Consider the following 16,030-nt stretch of genomic DNA (forward strand, 5'->3'; position numbering starts at 1 on the left):
CCAGAAGGATATAAATACATTAGAGAGTGTACAAAGAAGGGCAACTAAAATGGTGCATGGCCTACATCACAAAACGTACCCGGAAAGGCTAAAAGATCTTAACATGTATAGTTTGGAGGAGAGAAGGGAAAGGGGAGACATGATAGAAACTTTCAAATATATTAAGGGTCTTAAAGTTCAGGAGGGAAACATTCTTCAAAGGAAGAGAAGTATTACAACTCGAGGACATACACGGAGACTGGAGGGGGGGAGGTTCAGGGGAAATTTAAGGAAAAATTACTTCACAGAAAGGGTAGTGGATAAGTGGAATAGTCTCCCATCAAAGGTGGTAGAGGCTAAGACTGTAGAGCAATTTAAACATGCTTGGGATAGGCATATGAATATCCTTACAAAGAATTAAGGTTCAAAAAGGGTTGAGATTACCTAAAGGATAAAAAAAAAGGGGCAGACTAGATGGGCCAAGTGGTTCTTATCTGCCGTCAAATTCTATGTTTCTATGTTTCTATGAATTCTCTTATGTCTGTCACTCTGTCCTACAGTCACCAGAGAACTGCACTGTGTAATGAGGAGGGGATATAGAGGCAGGGTTTTATATTGAATGTCATTTATTTTAGGCACAGTGTATGAAATCACAGGAGAACAAACTCAAAATAAAAATAAAAACAGCACTATAAAAAAAAAAAAAAAAAAGAAGGTTACTCAGAGCTGGTCCTCAGGTCCTCTGCTGGCTCATGGGACACAAAGACGTAGCGATGCCAGGGAGGGATGGGACACAATGACACAATGAGGACAGGGAGGGATGGGACACAATGACACAATGAGGACAGAGAGGGATGGGATGGGACCCAGTGACACCAGGGAGGGATGGGACCCAGTGACACCAGGGAGGGATGGGACCCAGTGACACCAGGGAGGGATGGGACCCAGTGACACCAGGGAGGGATGGGACACAATGACACCAGGGAGGGATGGGACACAATGACACAATGACACCAGGGAGGGATGGGACACAATGACACCAGGGAGGGATGGGACACAATGACACCAGGGAGGGATGGGACACAATGACACCAGGGAGGGATGGGACACAGTGACACCAGAGAGGGATGGGACACAATGACACCAGGGAGGGATGGGACACAATGACACCAGGGAGGGATGGGACACAATGACAATGATGCCAGGGAGGGATGGGACACAATGACACCAGGGAGGGATGGGACACAATGACACCAGGGAGGGATGGGACACAATGATAGTGACACCAGGGAGGGATGGGACACAATGATAGTGACACCAGGGAGGGATGGGACACAATGACAGTGATGCCAGGGAGGGATGGGACACAATGAGGCCAGAGGGGGATGTGACACAATTTCATGTTTTCAGAGCGATGTAATGTGATGATCCTGTGTTGCCATAGACACACAGTATATACCATGATGAAATATTGCAGGAGATGTGTAGGTGATAGAGTTGCACACACTCTTGTATGCAATATAATGGTAAATAGAGGCCTATAGAATTAGAACTGTATTTATAAACACAGTGTCAGCAGCGACCACTCACTGATAACCAAAATTCAGTACAATCTGCGTTCTTAAAGTGACTCTCTGCTGCAGGAACTGAGATCCACCATCCGTGGAACAATTCCTGATTGTTCCTAGAAGATTGTTAGACTTCATTTCTAGGACACAGAGAGTAGCGGTCAGGCAGGGAAGGCGCATACACTAGGCCCAGGTGGTTAGGGGGCACTAAAACACTGAACGACAACTCATCCAGTGTCTGATACCCTGCACCTACCATCAGTACACTCCAGCTGTGCAGTCCTGGGCTGAACGACCACCCCTAAAAATTCTGCTACAATAAACGTTCAATTCTACAGCAAAAGGATCAATCATCTTGCATATAACCTTTTGTGCCTCAGTACAATTGAGAGCTGTGTACACAGTCTGTCTGCACACAGTATGCTGCTTGAGAACCGAGAACTGCACTTACGCACTCTGAATACCTAACCACTCTTAAGGTGGGTACACACACTGGCAGATATACTGCCCAATCAAATGATCGGCCTATATATCGTTAACAGATCGGCGGATGTGTACAAACGATATGTCTGTGAATTACGTCACTCACAGACATATCGCGTCAGTCCTGCAGATATATTGGTGCATCGTTGTGTGTGTATGGCCGTCCCGCCGGTCACAGATAGGTCGGCCGGTATACCTGTCATTTTGTGGGCATGATTATTTAAATTAATGCCACGCTACCTGTCCTGGAGGTCTCGTGGGAAGGAGGACGGGGGTACGGCCCTGACAGATGGGGTCCCGCCTCTGGTTCCTTCAACCAGGACTGACCGGCCCATTACGCAGCCGTGTGTAGCACCGTGTCCCACTTCACCGGCAGCTGCTGTGCGTCGGTGAATGACTGCTACCTGACCTGTGGCTGCCGCTTCCTTTCTCTCCCCCTGCCCACGACAGGCCTAACCTGCAGCTGACACTGACCCCCCCCCCCCTTCCCCCATGCCAGGCCTAATCTGCGGCTGACACAGGGCAAGTCCGCGCCACATACCGGGTCCTGCCCCCCTGAACACGTGAAAGCATCGCAAGACAGCGATGCTCTCACATGGTAAGGGTTGCACTCTGCCTCCACAACCCGCCATGTTTCGGGTCGCAGCAGCTGCGCGTGATGTCACGCAGCCGCCGTGGCCTGCCCTGCAAACGGTCCGGACACGCCTGCATTGTCTGGACCGCACCCCTCCCCCCCAACGCTGGTGCAACACCCTATCTTGCCCCACGAACACCTCTACCTGTCAAACAGGCAGAGGCATTCGCATATGTGAGATGCCATCACAACTCGCTGTATGCGCACGCACGGTGCGGATTCTGCGTGTGCGCATACTGCACAGGGCTTCAGCGTGCGAACACTACCGGAGCAGTGCTCCATGCTGAATTAGGCCCAAAGTCTACAAGACAATCGGACGGCCAAGGCTCACAGCCCCAGTAGCCAGGAAAGGCCTAATCCACAAGAAATGTGCATATACTGAATGTGCCATTATCTAGCTGCACACTCTTTCAGTAACCTCTGTAATCCCACAGCGTTTACTACCCTGAAAAATGACCACTTTATATAAAACACTATTTTTATATAAAAAAAAAAATTATAATAATAATATAAGACACCTTAAATCGTTACAGTGGAAACCTTATTTTCATTGTAAAAGGAAATCACCCAGCATACCGTCACAGACCCATCTGCCCCCAGCAGCTATATTGCCGCATAATAGATGTATAAAACACATTTACAGAACTTAAGAGATAACGGTAAACAGGCCTTTCCGGCGTGTGGTTGGACATTGGATAGATCTTGCCATAAAAAAGTGAAATATGTCTTTCCACAACAGAACCGTTCCATACACTTCTCCGGCATAATCTGCCAGTATGAACCCTTTCCTGCTTGAGCGGAGAATCTCACAAGATAAATGTCCCGCTGAGCTGTCTCTTTGTCACATCGTCACAGTGGGAGTCCAGCGTTACACTCCAGTCCTCCGCTGTAAGCAGCAGATGACATTTAGGAAAGCAGAGGAAGAGAGGCGCATTCGTCTCTTACCTGTGCTCCATCTCTCGCACGGAGAGGATGATTCCGGACGACGAGGACTTCTGCTGTATGGAAGCCAAGAAAGTGAACTCGCTCTTATTCCTGAATAACCGGATCACCTTTTCACTAGCGTGTGGGGCTGCGTGGATCTCTCTCTCCGCATCTGGGGAAGAAGAAGACGAGAATAAGTCACCATCAATATTCTCTAGCTACAGAGAGATCGGATAAATGACGTCTTTAGGCAGAGGGCAACCGTGAGATGTGCTTGGCGAGCTCCGCTAAGCGCCACAAGCCTATCATGCAGCCAGGTATAGAACAGGACAACTGAGTATTCTCACACAATACATGACAATGTTACGGTCAATCAATTCGATGGCTACTATAGCAACATGTACTACAGATGTGACCTGTTACATAACTGGCTGAAGTCACGTTGAATAGCCTTTGCGGTCGCGTCATGCCATGGTGGGACTCGGTAGCACTGAGCATTTTTTTTTGCATTTTCTCCTACGGAAATGCGTCTTAGACGCAAAGTAATGTAATAGGACGCACAAGCAGCTTCTGCTGATTAAGATGATATGCAGCATGCCTGCATTCTGTGTGTAATTGTGGCTCGGTTGCATCTGAAATGCCACGTTACAGTGTTTTCCAGGAAAACACTGTAGCATAATATTTTGTATGCAGATAGAGTCGCAGTTACACATAATATAGGCATGCCACATACAGTATCATCAGTAGCGGATCTTGCTACGGGCACACAGGATTTTTGCCCGGGGCGCCGCCTTCCAGAGGGCGCCGCCGCCGTGGCAAGATCCGCTACTGGTGGTGCCCCCCGATGCTGTGCTGCCACTGCTGTGCGGTGCGCAATGACGTCATTGTGCATCGCACGGCATTGTGGGACTGGCACATAGACGCTAGGGGTCAAAATTGACCTCGAATGTCTATGATGTGCTATGGGAGAGATATCATGACGTCTCTCCCATAGATCAGAGGAGCGGCGCCGGCGGCCAGAGACAAAGGGCAGCAGCGGTCGGGAAGCCGGAGTGGGGATGGGGAGTATTAATTATTTTTTTGGGTTGTTTGTAAGCGGCACAAACTAGGGGGCACAAACGGAGGCACAACTCTACTGGAGGCACAACTCTACTGGGGGCATACCCGACCATGCCCCTTTATAAAGCCACGTCCCTATTTTCGCCCGGGGCGCCACAAGGGCTAGAACTGGTCCCGAGTATCATTTTAATCAGCAGAAGCTGCTTGTGCATCCTATTACATTAGGGTTCCCCAAACTCCACCATTACAGTCCAGGTTTTAAGGATATCCAAGGTTGTGTCCAGATAAGTATATCAAATTGACTAAGGTATTAGTTACGTCACCTGTGCTCAAGCATGGAGAGCCTTAAAACATGGACTGTAATGGCAGAGTTTGGGAAACTCTGGTGTAAATAAATCCTCATGTAAACACAACTAGGATTGGAAATTGGGCATAGCCGTTTAATACATTGCCAAACGTGATCTCTAAGGTTACACCTATCCTGCCAAGCGCCCCACTGTCCAGTGATTACAGACTTGTACAAGCAGATGTCCGTACTATGCAGCGAATGCCAAAGTGACCTGTTTCATCAACCAATAGTGTGACAAATGACATTATACTGTTGCATCACTTACAGTACATAACAGGCCATGGTTTCCTTTCCATCCTGACTCACCTGTGTTTACAAATACATATGAAAAAAAAAAAAAAAAGAAGGTCCATGTTTGACTTTTCCATTTTAAGCAAAGTCTCTAAATTTAGAGGAATAAGAAAACTTTTTCTTGTCGATTTTCCTTTGAAGAATTGTATTAACCTCATTCCACTTACTCATGATATAATTATTTAGATGGGAATCGCTGGTGTCAGCGGTACTCCCATCAACGGTCAGGAAACGGTAGATGCTAGAACCAAAGTTGGAGAAAGGACCTCTGACATCAGGGGGAGGAGCTAGGCCATTGGGATAGTTCTTTTACTCTCCACGCAACTAACTACTCCCTCTAGGACCCAGTGGCGAGCAAAGCAAGGCACCGAGCCCGAAGCGTGGCAAGCGAAGCGAGCCCACAAGGGTACATTTTGGGTACCCTGTTCGGCAATGGTTCCTCCCCTTGGTGATATGGCTCCTCCCCCTGGTGACGTCAAAGGTCCTTTCTCCAACTTGGTTTTAGCCGTAACAGTCAGGAAAGCATACATGGGTTACACGTGGCAGCAGTGGGCCAATCAGAGAAAGAGGGCGAGGATAAGGGACGGCTGATAGGTGGGTGGGATGAAGGAACAGGCAACAACAACAAAATTAACACATTTCCTCGTCACTATGGACCTCCACCATCAATGGCAAAACATCAACCAATGGCAGCAAACCATTGATGTTTCCTAAAATGAACTACACTTATCCAATCTATTTCTCATCCTAGATCTGATAGTATTGAGCGTTCACAAGGCTTAAAAAATACATTTAAACGTAATTTGAATGCCTCGGCAGGTAAGTACTAGGCACTGCTATAAGCATGTACTGTGGCATGATAAATGTAGGTTTTCTGAAATGAGGCCTCCCAGTGTGCTGAGCGAGCGATTGAAGCGGCCACATCCAGAACCATACATGGACCCAGTTACCCATAGGAAATGCATGGGCTTTGGCTGGCAGCCTAGCAGAGACAACAACCCTACTTCCGGTTCCTCAGGAATCTAAGGTGGAGTCTGTAACATGGAGCTATCCATCTGGGAGGTCCTGTCCAATATAATACTAACGGGCTTGATCTGGATATGTGTCTTCACTTTATTTGTTTGTCTTTAGCTTCATTTCCCATCTAAGAAGATCAAATAGAAATCCCCATGAGTTTGCCGCACACATTTTCTGATTTGGTAACTACTCCTTCAGTGGTTACTTACTTCTAATAGGTGCGTGAAATGTATCCCGAGCGTATCCACCATCCTAAACTTGCTCAGAAAAAGTACAATCAGAGAAGAACTGGAGTAAATTATAGGGATTCCTATCAGCACAATGTCACACTGCGGGATGTGAGAGTAGAGTAGTAACTTAAAACTTATTGTTGCTTGAGACTTCTAGAGGTGTGAGCGGCAAAACTAAGACATTATATACTCGCACAATGGCCGTAAGTGGCCGTCACCATCACCACACAGCGTGGATCTGACTGCCCTTATGTCAGGGATTGAGAAATCTTTATAAAATCCAGGAGCCAGGATGAAAATGTAGAAGCCAGACCACCATCCCCAAAATAATGAAATTACTGAAATGCACCCCCCCACCCCACTCCCCACATTACTGACCATCTACCCCCTGGCAACCAACGGCCACACAACTAAGGGAGTACCCCCCAGGCAAACCAGCCCTCTGCAGCCACATTGCTGTGCACCTAAACCCCCCCCCCCCCCATCCCCCCTGGGAACCAGCACATGGCGACCTGCCCCCCCGCCCCCAGGATTTGTCGAGGCCTGCCTTATGCGATGGATACTACAGTGCATCATTTTCTATATTTTAAGTCCATAGAATCCAATCCACTCAAAGGAATCCCAAAATATTCCCTTTTACCCTTTCCTCTCAAGAATTTGAGAACTGTGAGAAGTCCCAGGTCACTGGGTTCATCTTTTTAGCACAGCGACACACATACGGATTCACCGGGATCCGGCCTCTAGGTCGACCACTATTGGTCGACAGTAACTAGGTCGACAAGGTCACTAGGTCGACAGGTCAAAAGGTCGACATGAGTTTCACGATTTTTTTTTCTCTTTTAACTTATTCATACTTAACGATCCACGTGGACTACGATTGGAACGGTAATCTGTGCCGAGCGAAGCGGTAGCGGAGCGAGGCACCTTGACCGAAGCACGGCGAGCGAAGCGAGCCATGCGAGGGGACACTGTGCACTAATTGGGGTACCCGGTCACTCTACAAAGAAAACACCAAAAAAAACATTAAAAACTCATGTTGACCCTTTGACCTGTCGACCTAGTTACTGTCAACCAATAGTGGTCGACCTAGACACTGTCGACCTAGTTACTATCTACCTTCCATACCACACCCGGATTCACCAGTGTGAACAGTTTCCTAAATAGGTAGGGGCTTACGGTAATACAGCAGCATGGTACAGGTGTACACACCATGGAAATGAAATGGAGAGGTACGCAATCTATTGGCACAGATCACAATAGATCGGAAAACCTGGAATGCACCTTTTTAGTTAATTACAACAGGCTTCAGAGTTCAGGGTAAATATTTTTCTTTGTTAAACTAGTTTTATTGTACAGTAGTTCTGTTTATGAACAGAGATTAAGGACTGATAACGAGTTATAGATGTAATCATTTATTGTCAGAAAAAATACAGACGCTTAGGATTTTAAAAACGGCATCTGCTTATGGCTCAGAGATGAGGAACGGGTAAATGAGGGGGAGGATAGGGGTGACGCGCACACTTTCAGCAACAAGCAGGTTCTCGAGCCTTTTTTATCAATGCAGACTGCGACGTATAAAGTGCCATATATTTTACACACAAAGACATGTATTTTTATTTTCTAACAAGCAGTTGATCTTTAAATGTATAACTAGGCATGCCGTACAGATTGTGCCAAGGGAAAATGTATTAGAAGTTCACATATTCTATTACTGCATGGGAAAATTATAAATCATTTTATGTTAATTTAACACTACATTAGCTCTAGCAGTTTATCTCGCCTTCTTTCTAGAAATAGGAGATTTCTGCAATATTTAAGCACAGAATATGCTCTGATAATGGAAATACTGTGAGAATATGTAAAACTAGTCCATTTATTTATTGCACAATAGACTAATGCGTGTGACGGACTAGCACATAAATATGGGTATGGACAGTGAGCAACTCTTCAATGCGTTTCCGAGTTGTACTGACCATTGAAGAAAAAGCAAAATAGTGAATTTTAAATAAATAGGCCTGTGTAAAGGACAACCACATGAAATTCCTAAAAATGAGAAATAAAGTGGAGAGAAAAATTATTTGCAGGACGTTTCTACACTTGACAAAGAAATCCTAGTGAGTTCCAAGTGATACAAGGATAATCTTATGTGCAAGAATCAACGCGTTTACCTCTAAGAGGTGCAAGGAAATTCCATCATTTCACACATTGCTGTACCATGAATTGCATTTTAGGAATACATTTCATACTAATAGTGGTAATTAATTCTTCAATTGTTATTACATGTATAAATGCAAAACTGTTCATATAAAGTCTTTATATTGTGATAAAAGCACGGGGAAAGAAGTTATACACAAGAGATAGGTTTGTCCAAGGTTTCTGACATACTGTATATGATTTTATCCCCCAGGAAAATGTCTGTTTCTGCAAAGCAGACTTGGTTAGAGTTTGGGCTTTAGTAAAAGCCGGTTAAGGGGTCCTTAGGGTATGGATGGAGAGAGAGAGGGTGAGCTCCATCCATTAGGCATATTTTGGGTCTTCAGCCTGAGAGCAGGCTAATTAGTATCGGCACATGTGAGAGGCTGATATAAGGTGTGTCAGGGCTTTACTCAGGGTCTCACTACCTGGGGAAATAGGCAGCAGGGTTGTTATGAGACACTGATTTACTGAAAGTGAGTACTGTGCATATGCCTATGTTTGCGGTGGGGAAATTAGGTCCTACCACTCAGAGAGGGAGAAGGCATCTCTATTGATTAATTAAAATATAAGGCAGAAGCTGATTGGCTGGTATTTTATCTCTCACAATTTTCTCTATGCGTTGATAAAAAAAAATAAAAAAAAACCCTCAGGGATATTGATTATCATTTGCAGCCAGCACCCGAAAATAAAGATTCCTTATCGCCACAATTGCTGTAGCTGCAATAAGGAACCTTTATTCTTCCAGATGTACCACTGGCAAGTCACTGGGACTTCAACACATGTGCAAGCAGGAGCCCCTTGTGGGAAGGGGGGTGGGGAGAACACCACCTTCTGTTTTGGCTCTGGGCACCTTGTCTTACACTTCTGGCGAGATTCAATTGCTTTCAGCAACAGCAGCAATTAGATGGAGCCCAAAGGAGCTATTCAATTGTTTTTCAGTTCGGGCATGATCAGCTGGCGGCGCCTGCATTTCAGCTTGCATACCCAGGAGGGAAGGGGGGGGGGTGGCTGGGGGGTGAGAGAGAAAAAGAGAAAGAGAAAAAGAGAAAGAGAGAAGAAAAGAGAAAAAGAGAAAGAGAAAAAATAAAGAGAAAAAAAAAAAAAAGAGAGAAAGAGAGAGAACATTTTTATTGCCGTTCCTTCTTTATAAAGATTTCTTTAAAAAAAATAAAATAAAAAATTAAAGTGTCTACAAGTTGGTGCGAGTGTATGTGTATACCAGATGTTTTCTAGGCACGGAGTTTATCTGTGCACAGATATAGAATTGCACATGATTTGAGAGGTGTCAGAAATCTCTGTCAGGGAAGCAAGCCGTCCTGACCCCAGACTCTTTACATCGGCAGCTCTGAACATCTGATCCATCTCCTTCTCTTTCTAATATTTTAAATTATATAGTTCAGGACGACTGCCATTCAGCTCGGAGCATTCATCCAATACTCACATGCCGTATGTCTATTATCCAGCAGAGAGAATATGCTCGGCGTATGCTAGTCTTCAAAGTGAGTTTAGCCGTACAATTGCCTCTCTGCTCATGATGATTGCGGAAACCTTTCAACATGTCACATGCTTTCTGAGGAACACAAATCAACCTCTAATAGGGAAATGAAATTTGTCACCAAAGCTACAGGCTGAAGGTACTGAGAAGTTCTGATGCAGTAGATAAGGGATTGTCCACATACAACTCTCACTACTCCATTCAATGCTTACCATGTGGCCACTGTGCTGGCCCAGGGGGCAGGGTGCTATGTGCCCCCCGGGCCACGCTACTGCCAAGGGTCTCGGGCCGGCCGCCACCTTCCACTACACCAGCGGTGGCCAACCCGCGGCCCTCGAGCCGCATGCGGCTCTTTCCATCTCCGCATGCAGCTCGTAAGCTCCCGCGGCGCCTCCCGCTGCCCTAGTCTGAGGTGCCCGGCGCCGGCCCATGAGTCAATCAGAGCTCACAGACCGGCAGCCAATCAGGAGTCTTAGCTGCCGGTCTGCAAACACTGATTGGCTCACGGACCGGCGCCTAATTAGAGAGAATCAACGCCGCCGGAGAGTAGAGACTGAGGGTCAGGAGATGCGCACGCTGCGCTCTCTTCCCCTCACAAGCAGCAGACTGAGCAGAGCAGCAGCACTTGGGGGGGCGCAGTGTGAGGACATGTGTATCTTACACTGGGGGCATATCTGGCACTGCGCTGTGGAGGGACATACATGTATCTGGCACTGGGGACATATGTATCTGGCACTGTGGGGACATATAGGTATCTGGCTTTGTGGGGACATATAGGTATCTGGCACTGTGGGGACATATAGGTATCTGGCACTGTGGGGGCATATATGTATCTGGCACTGTGGGGGCATATCTGTATCTGGCACTGTGGGGGCACATATGTATCTGGCACTGTGGGGACATATAGGTATCTGGCTTTGTGGGGACATATAGGTATCTGGCATTGTGGGGACATATAGGTATCTGGCACTGTGGGGGCATATAGGTATCTGGCACTGTGGGGACATATAGGTATCTGGCACTGTGGGGACATATAGGTATCTGGCACTGTGGGGGCATATAGGTATCTGGCACTGTGGGGGCATATATGTATCTGGCACTGTGGGGACATATTCTGTATCTGGCACTGTGGGGGCACATATGTATCTGGCACTGTGGGGACATATACTGTATGTATCTGGCACTGTGGGGGCACATATGTATCTGGCACTGTGGGGACATATAGGTATCTGGCACTGTGGGGACATATAGGTATCTGGCACTGTGGGGACATATAGGTATCTGGCACTGTGGGGACATATAGGTATCTGGCATTGTGGGGACATATAGGTATCTGGCACTGTGGGGACATATAGGTATCTGGCACTGTGGGGACATATATGTATCTGGCACTGTGGGGACATATACTGTATGCATCTGGCACTGTGGGGGCACATATGTATCTGGCACTGTGGGGACATATAGGTATCTGGCACTGTGGGGACATATAGGTATCTGGCATTGTGGGGACATATAGGTATCTGGCACTGTGGGGACACATAGGTATCTGGCACTGTGGGGGCATATATGTATCTGGCACTGTGGGGACATATATGTATCTGGCACTGTGGGGACATATACTGTATGTATCTGGCACTGTGGGGACATATACTGTATGTATCTGGCACTGTGGGGGCATATATGTATCTGGCACTGTGGGGACATATAGGTATCTGGCATTGTGGGGACATATAGGTATCTGGCACTGTGGGGACATATAGGTATCTGGCATTGTGGGGGCATATATGTATCTGGCACTGTGGGGCATATATGTATCTGGCACTGTGGGGCATATATGTATCTGGCACTGTGGGGACATATATGTATCTGGCACTGTGGGGACATATACTGTATGTATCTGGCACTGTGGGGGCATATATGTATCTGGCATTGTGGGGACATATAGGTATCTGGCACTGTGGGGACATATATGTATCTGGCACTGTGGGGACATATAGGTATCTGGCACTGTGGGGACATATATGTATCTGGCACTGTGGGGGCACACATGTATCTGGCACTGTGGGGGCATATATGTATCTGGCACTGTGGGGACATATACTGTATGTATCTGGCACTGTGGGGGCATATATGTATCTGGCACTGTGGGGACATATAGGTATCTGGCACTGTGGGGACATATAGGTATCTGGCACTGTGGGGACATATAGGTATCTGGCACTGTGGGGACATATAGGTATCTGGCACTGTGGGGACATATAGGTATCTGGCACTGTGGGGACATATAGGTATCTGGCACTGTGGGGACATATAGGTATCTGGCACTGTGGGGACATATAGGTATCTGGCACTGTGGGGACATATAGGTATCTGGCACTGTGGGGGCATACATGTATCTGGCACTGTGGGGGCATACATGTATCTGGCACTGTGGGGGCATACATGTATCTGGCACTGTGGGGGCATACATGTATCTGGCACTGTGGGGGCATACATGTATCTGGCACTGTGGGGGCATACATGTATCTGGCACTGTGGGGGCACCCATTTTTTGGTGTTTTTAGATGTATGTGGCACTGTACAACATGATTAAAAATGGGGTTATGACACAAGGTCATACTCCTACAAACGTCAAACCGAAAGGTGTGCACATAAAAATGGGGTGTGGCTTTGTGACAACTAAGCCACGCCTCCATTTTTGCTTGCGCGCCTTAGGCGCGCACATGATATGGCTCTTACCCTTTACTACAGATCTTTTCTGGCTCTTTGCCACTGACTGGTTGGCCACCCCTGCAATACACAGCTCTGTTGAAGCCGCGGCCGCACTGACAAATTTATAATAAAGTATCTTTGGGATAATTATATATATATTTTAAACAAAAAAACCTCCATTTAAGATGGCGCCATTACTTATGGGCCAGTGCTCTGGACTTGCCCCCCAGGCTAAAAGTTGCCAGCTAGCCCAAGGACATTATTGTAAACTTTAAAGAACTGAGGCTTCTGCATTTCATGGATTCTTTAGATGCATTTTAATCAGCTCTTGTTGCTGGTAATTTCAGAGTGCCCCTATCTCTACTACCACTGCTGGCCAGTACGGCGCATCACTCAACAGCCACGGCAAAGGTTTGTTGATTACAGCGACATAAGGTTTTCCATCACGGTGATAAGCAGCAATAGAAGACATATGCAGCCTTCAGAAACTTGCCAGTTGTTTCTTACATATCAAATTTGAATCTCCTTCCCATCCATGGAGGCACAATGGTTAGCATTACTGTCTGAAAGTATCTAGATAGCCAAAACTCACACCTCCCATAATATAATACAATAATACATAATTCCATCTCCAGGTGTTGCAATTACCGCCATTGCAGGAGGTGTGTCTGCTACATGGCCTGGAGGTCAAGGAGGCTTTACGAGGCTGGGAAGCCCCACATTCACCATAAGGCCATTTGCTCTGCTCACTAATTGCTGGGACTCAGGACTGTTTGTAGATAATTTAGCTCCCAGTGCAAGCATTAAAAAATAAATAAATAAAACGTCCCACCCCAATACACATTCAAAAATGGGCACCCCCACTATAGACATAAAGCCCCACACACAGTAATGCCATTTGCACCATATTATGCCATACACACAATGACCGTGATACATTATGCCCTACTATAAAGCTTCTAATTACTTTTAAATTACCTGCTTGTTGCCAGGGGTTTCACACGCTGGGCGTCACGCTTGTTGCCAGGGGTTTCACACGCTGGGCGTCACGCTCGTTGCCAGGGGTTTCACGCACTGGGCGTCACGCTCGTTGCCAGGGGTTTCACGCATTGGGCGTCACGCTCGTTGCCAGGGGTTTCACGCACTGGGCGTCACGCTCGTTGCCAGGGGTTTCACGCACTGGGCGTCACGCTCGTTGCCAGGGGTTTCACGCACTGGGCGTCACGCTCGTTGCCAGGGGGAATGATCATTGCCAAGGGTGTGTAAGTATATTCGCTTGTAAGCGCCAACTCACTCCACCTCCTCCCTGTTCCTTAATACTACTCCGCTCGGAGGGTGGAGTTACACAGAATGACGCGGTGGCAGCTGCGTCATTCTGCAAAACTCCCCCCCCCCCCACCGAGCGAGTACTAGGGAAGAGGGAGAGCAGGATAGGGGACACAAAGTGCCGCCACGTACAATCACACGGCCCACCCGCCGCAAGAAACGGCACTGCTGGGACTTTATACAATACTAGTTATCAGCCCTTCAAATTAACTAATGATCATAACAGAGTGGTATGCGTGTTGGAGGCAGTGTCAGACTGGGGCAAGAGGGACCACCGGGGGAATGCAAAGGTAGGGGCCCATGTTTATGGGTGTGGTCAGTCTGCAGAGGAGGTGTGGCCTGCCACCTCATTGGTTTGACTAACCATTAGAGAGTGCTACATCTGGGCCCCTTCATAAATATGTACAGTAAAATACACCATAATCCAGTATAAGGTAACATATGTATAATGTATAATTCAAGTGCATAGTCTGGAACCTGATCCTTAGAGCAGGAGGTGGGGCCCCCAGGCAGTGGGACACACCAGTGGTTTCCCCTGTACCCCTGTGGGCCAGTCCAAGTCTGGTTGGAGGCATGAGGTTTATACAAGTCCCCTCCTTCAATGTCTTAACATGTGATTGGGATCTTCACGGCTTGCAGCATAAATCCTTCGAGTTGCATGGAGAGTTTGTGGAGAAGGATCCTGTAGTTGCAAAGATCAGATAAAAATTCCCAATCAGGAACTCCTCTATAGGAACGCTCCTGACTTTATGCAGTTAGACGTTTCCATTGAGGCCTTCCAATTTAACAAACTATCAACTACAATACTGTAGATCAGGGGTATTCGAGTGCTATTTGGAGTTTACATTGTTCCGTGAGTCAGACTTTGCCTGCACCCTGCCGTGTGAATAGGGCTGCACTAAATGGTTATTTCATTATCTTACATTTGTCGGTGACCATTCACATGCAGCTCTTAGCAAAATGAGAAGCAATAAGAAGTATATCTATCTATCTATATATCTATCTATATATCTATATCTATATCTATATATATATATATATGAACCACCCCAAATAAAAATTGTGTTGACCATACATGTGTCGACCATTGTCATGTCAACGTTTTTAACCCGTCGACTTAATGCATGTCGGCCATACGGTGTAGACCTATTGACTATCTAGACACTATCTATACACTGGATTCTGTACTCATTGGGATACGCATTATGGGAGAACTCCAGAGATGGACGCAGATCTTGCTTCCGGAGCTGTCAATCATGATGCGATCGCATATTCCGGGATGTGATCGCATCACGACAGCCGTCGGTGCGCATGTGCAGACCCTCTGGATGCGGCTGCTGCGTATAAACACGCGGCTGCGCACGGCTCTGAATAAAGACCTATATTTTTGAGGTTTTAAAACTATTTTTGGTATTAAGACTTCAAGGCTAATCTCAAAGCACGTCATGTACTTATCGGATTTCCCCGCTACCTCCCACGATAAATATAGCTCACCAGTAGCGCTTATCAACAGGGTCATTTTTTCATATGGGCTCAATGGGCAGTTACCCAAGGGCCCCAGGAGTACAAGGGCCCTAGGCGGATAGCCGAGGGTCCACTTTTTCCAGGGGTACCAGATTTTTTAAAATCGGCCCTGGAGAATCGGAGATAGACTTCAAAGCAGTGGTCCCCATCCGAGCCTGTTAATTGCTCTTCCCAGCCAGATATCTTGGGCTCTGTCTGAGTTAGAGTTTATCTGAGGGTATATTCAGAAAGCTGGGACTCTCT

General features: G+C 46.8%; 1 protein-coding gene across 3 annotated transcripts in view; it reads right to left on the reverse strand.

Annotated features, from left to right (window-relative positions):
• NELL1 (neural EGFL like 1) overlaps positions 1 to 16,030 on the reverse strand; it is a 1,344,875-nt gene that overhangs the window by 1,161,142 nt on the left and 167,703 nt on the right. For all 3 annotated transcript variants that reach the window (XM_063946373.1, XM_063946374.1, XM_063946375.1), the window contains exon 3: positions 3,610 to 3,760. In XM_063946373.1, the coding sequence (XP_063802443.1) occupies positions 3,610 to 3,760 (151 nt within the window). The remainder of the gene's footprint in view (positions 1 to 3,609; positions 3,761 to 16,030) is intronic.

Source organism: Pseudophryne corroboree, chromosome 11, assembly GCF_028390025.1.
Source record: "Pseudophryne corroboree isolate aPseCor3 chromosome 11, aPseCor3.hap2, whole genome shotgun sequence".
Classification (NCBI taxonomy): Eukaryota; Metazoa; Chordata; class Amphibia; order Anura; family Myobatrachidae; genus Pseudophryne; species Pseudophryne corroboree.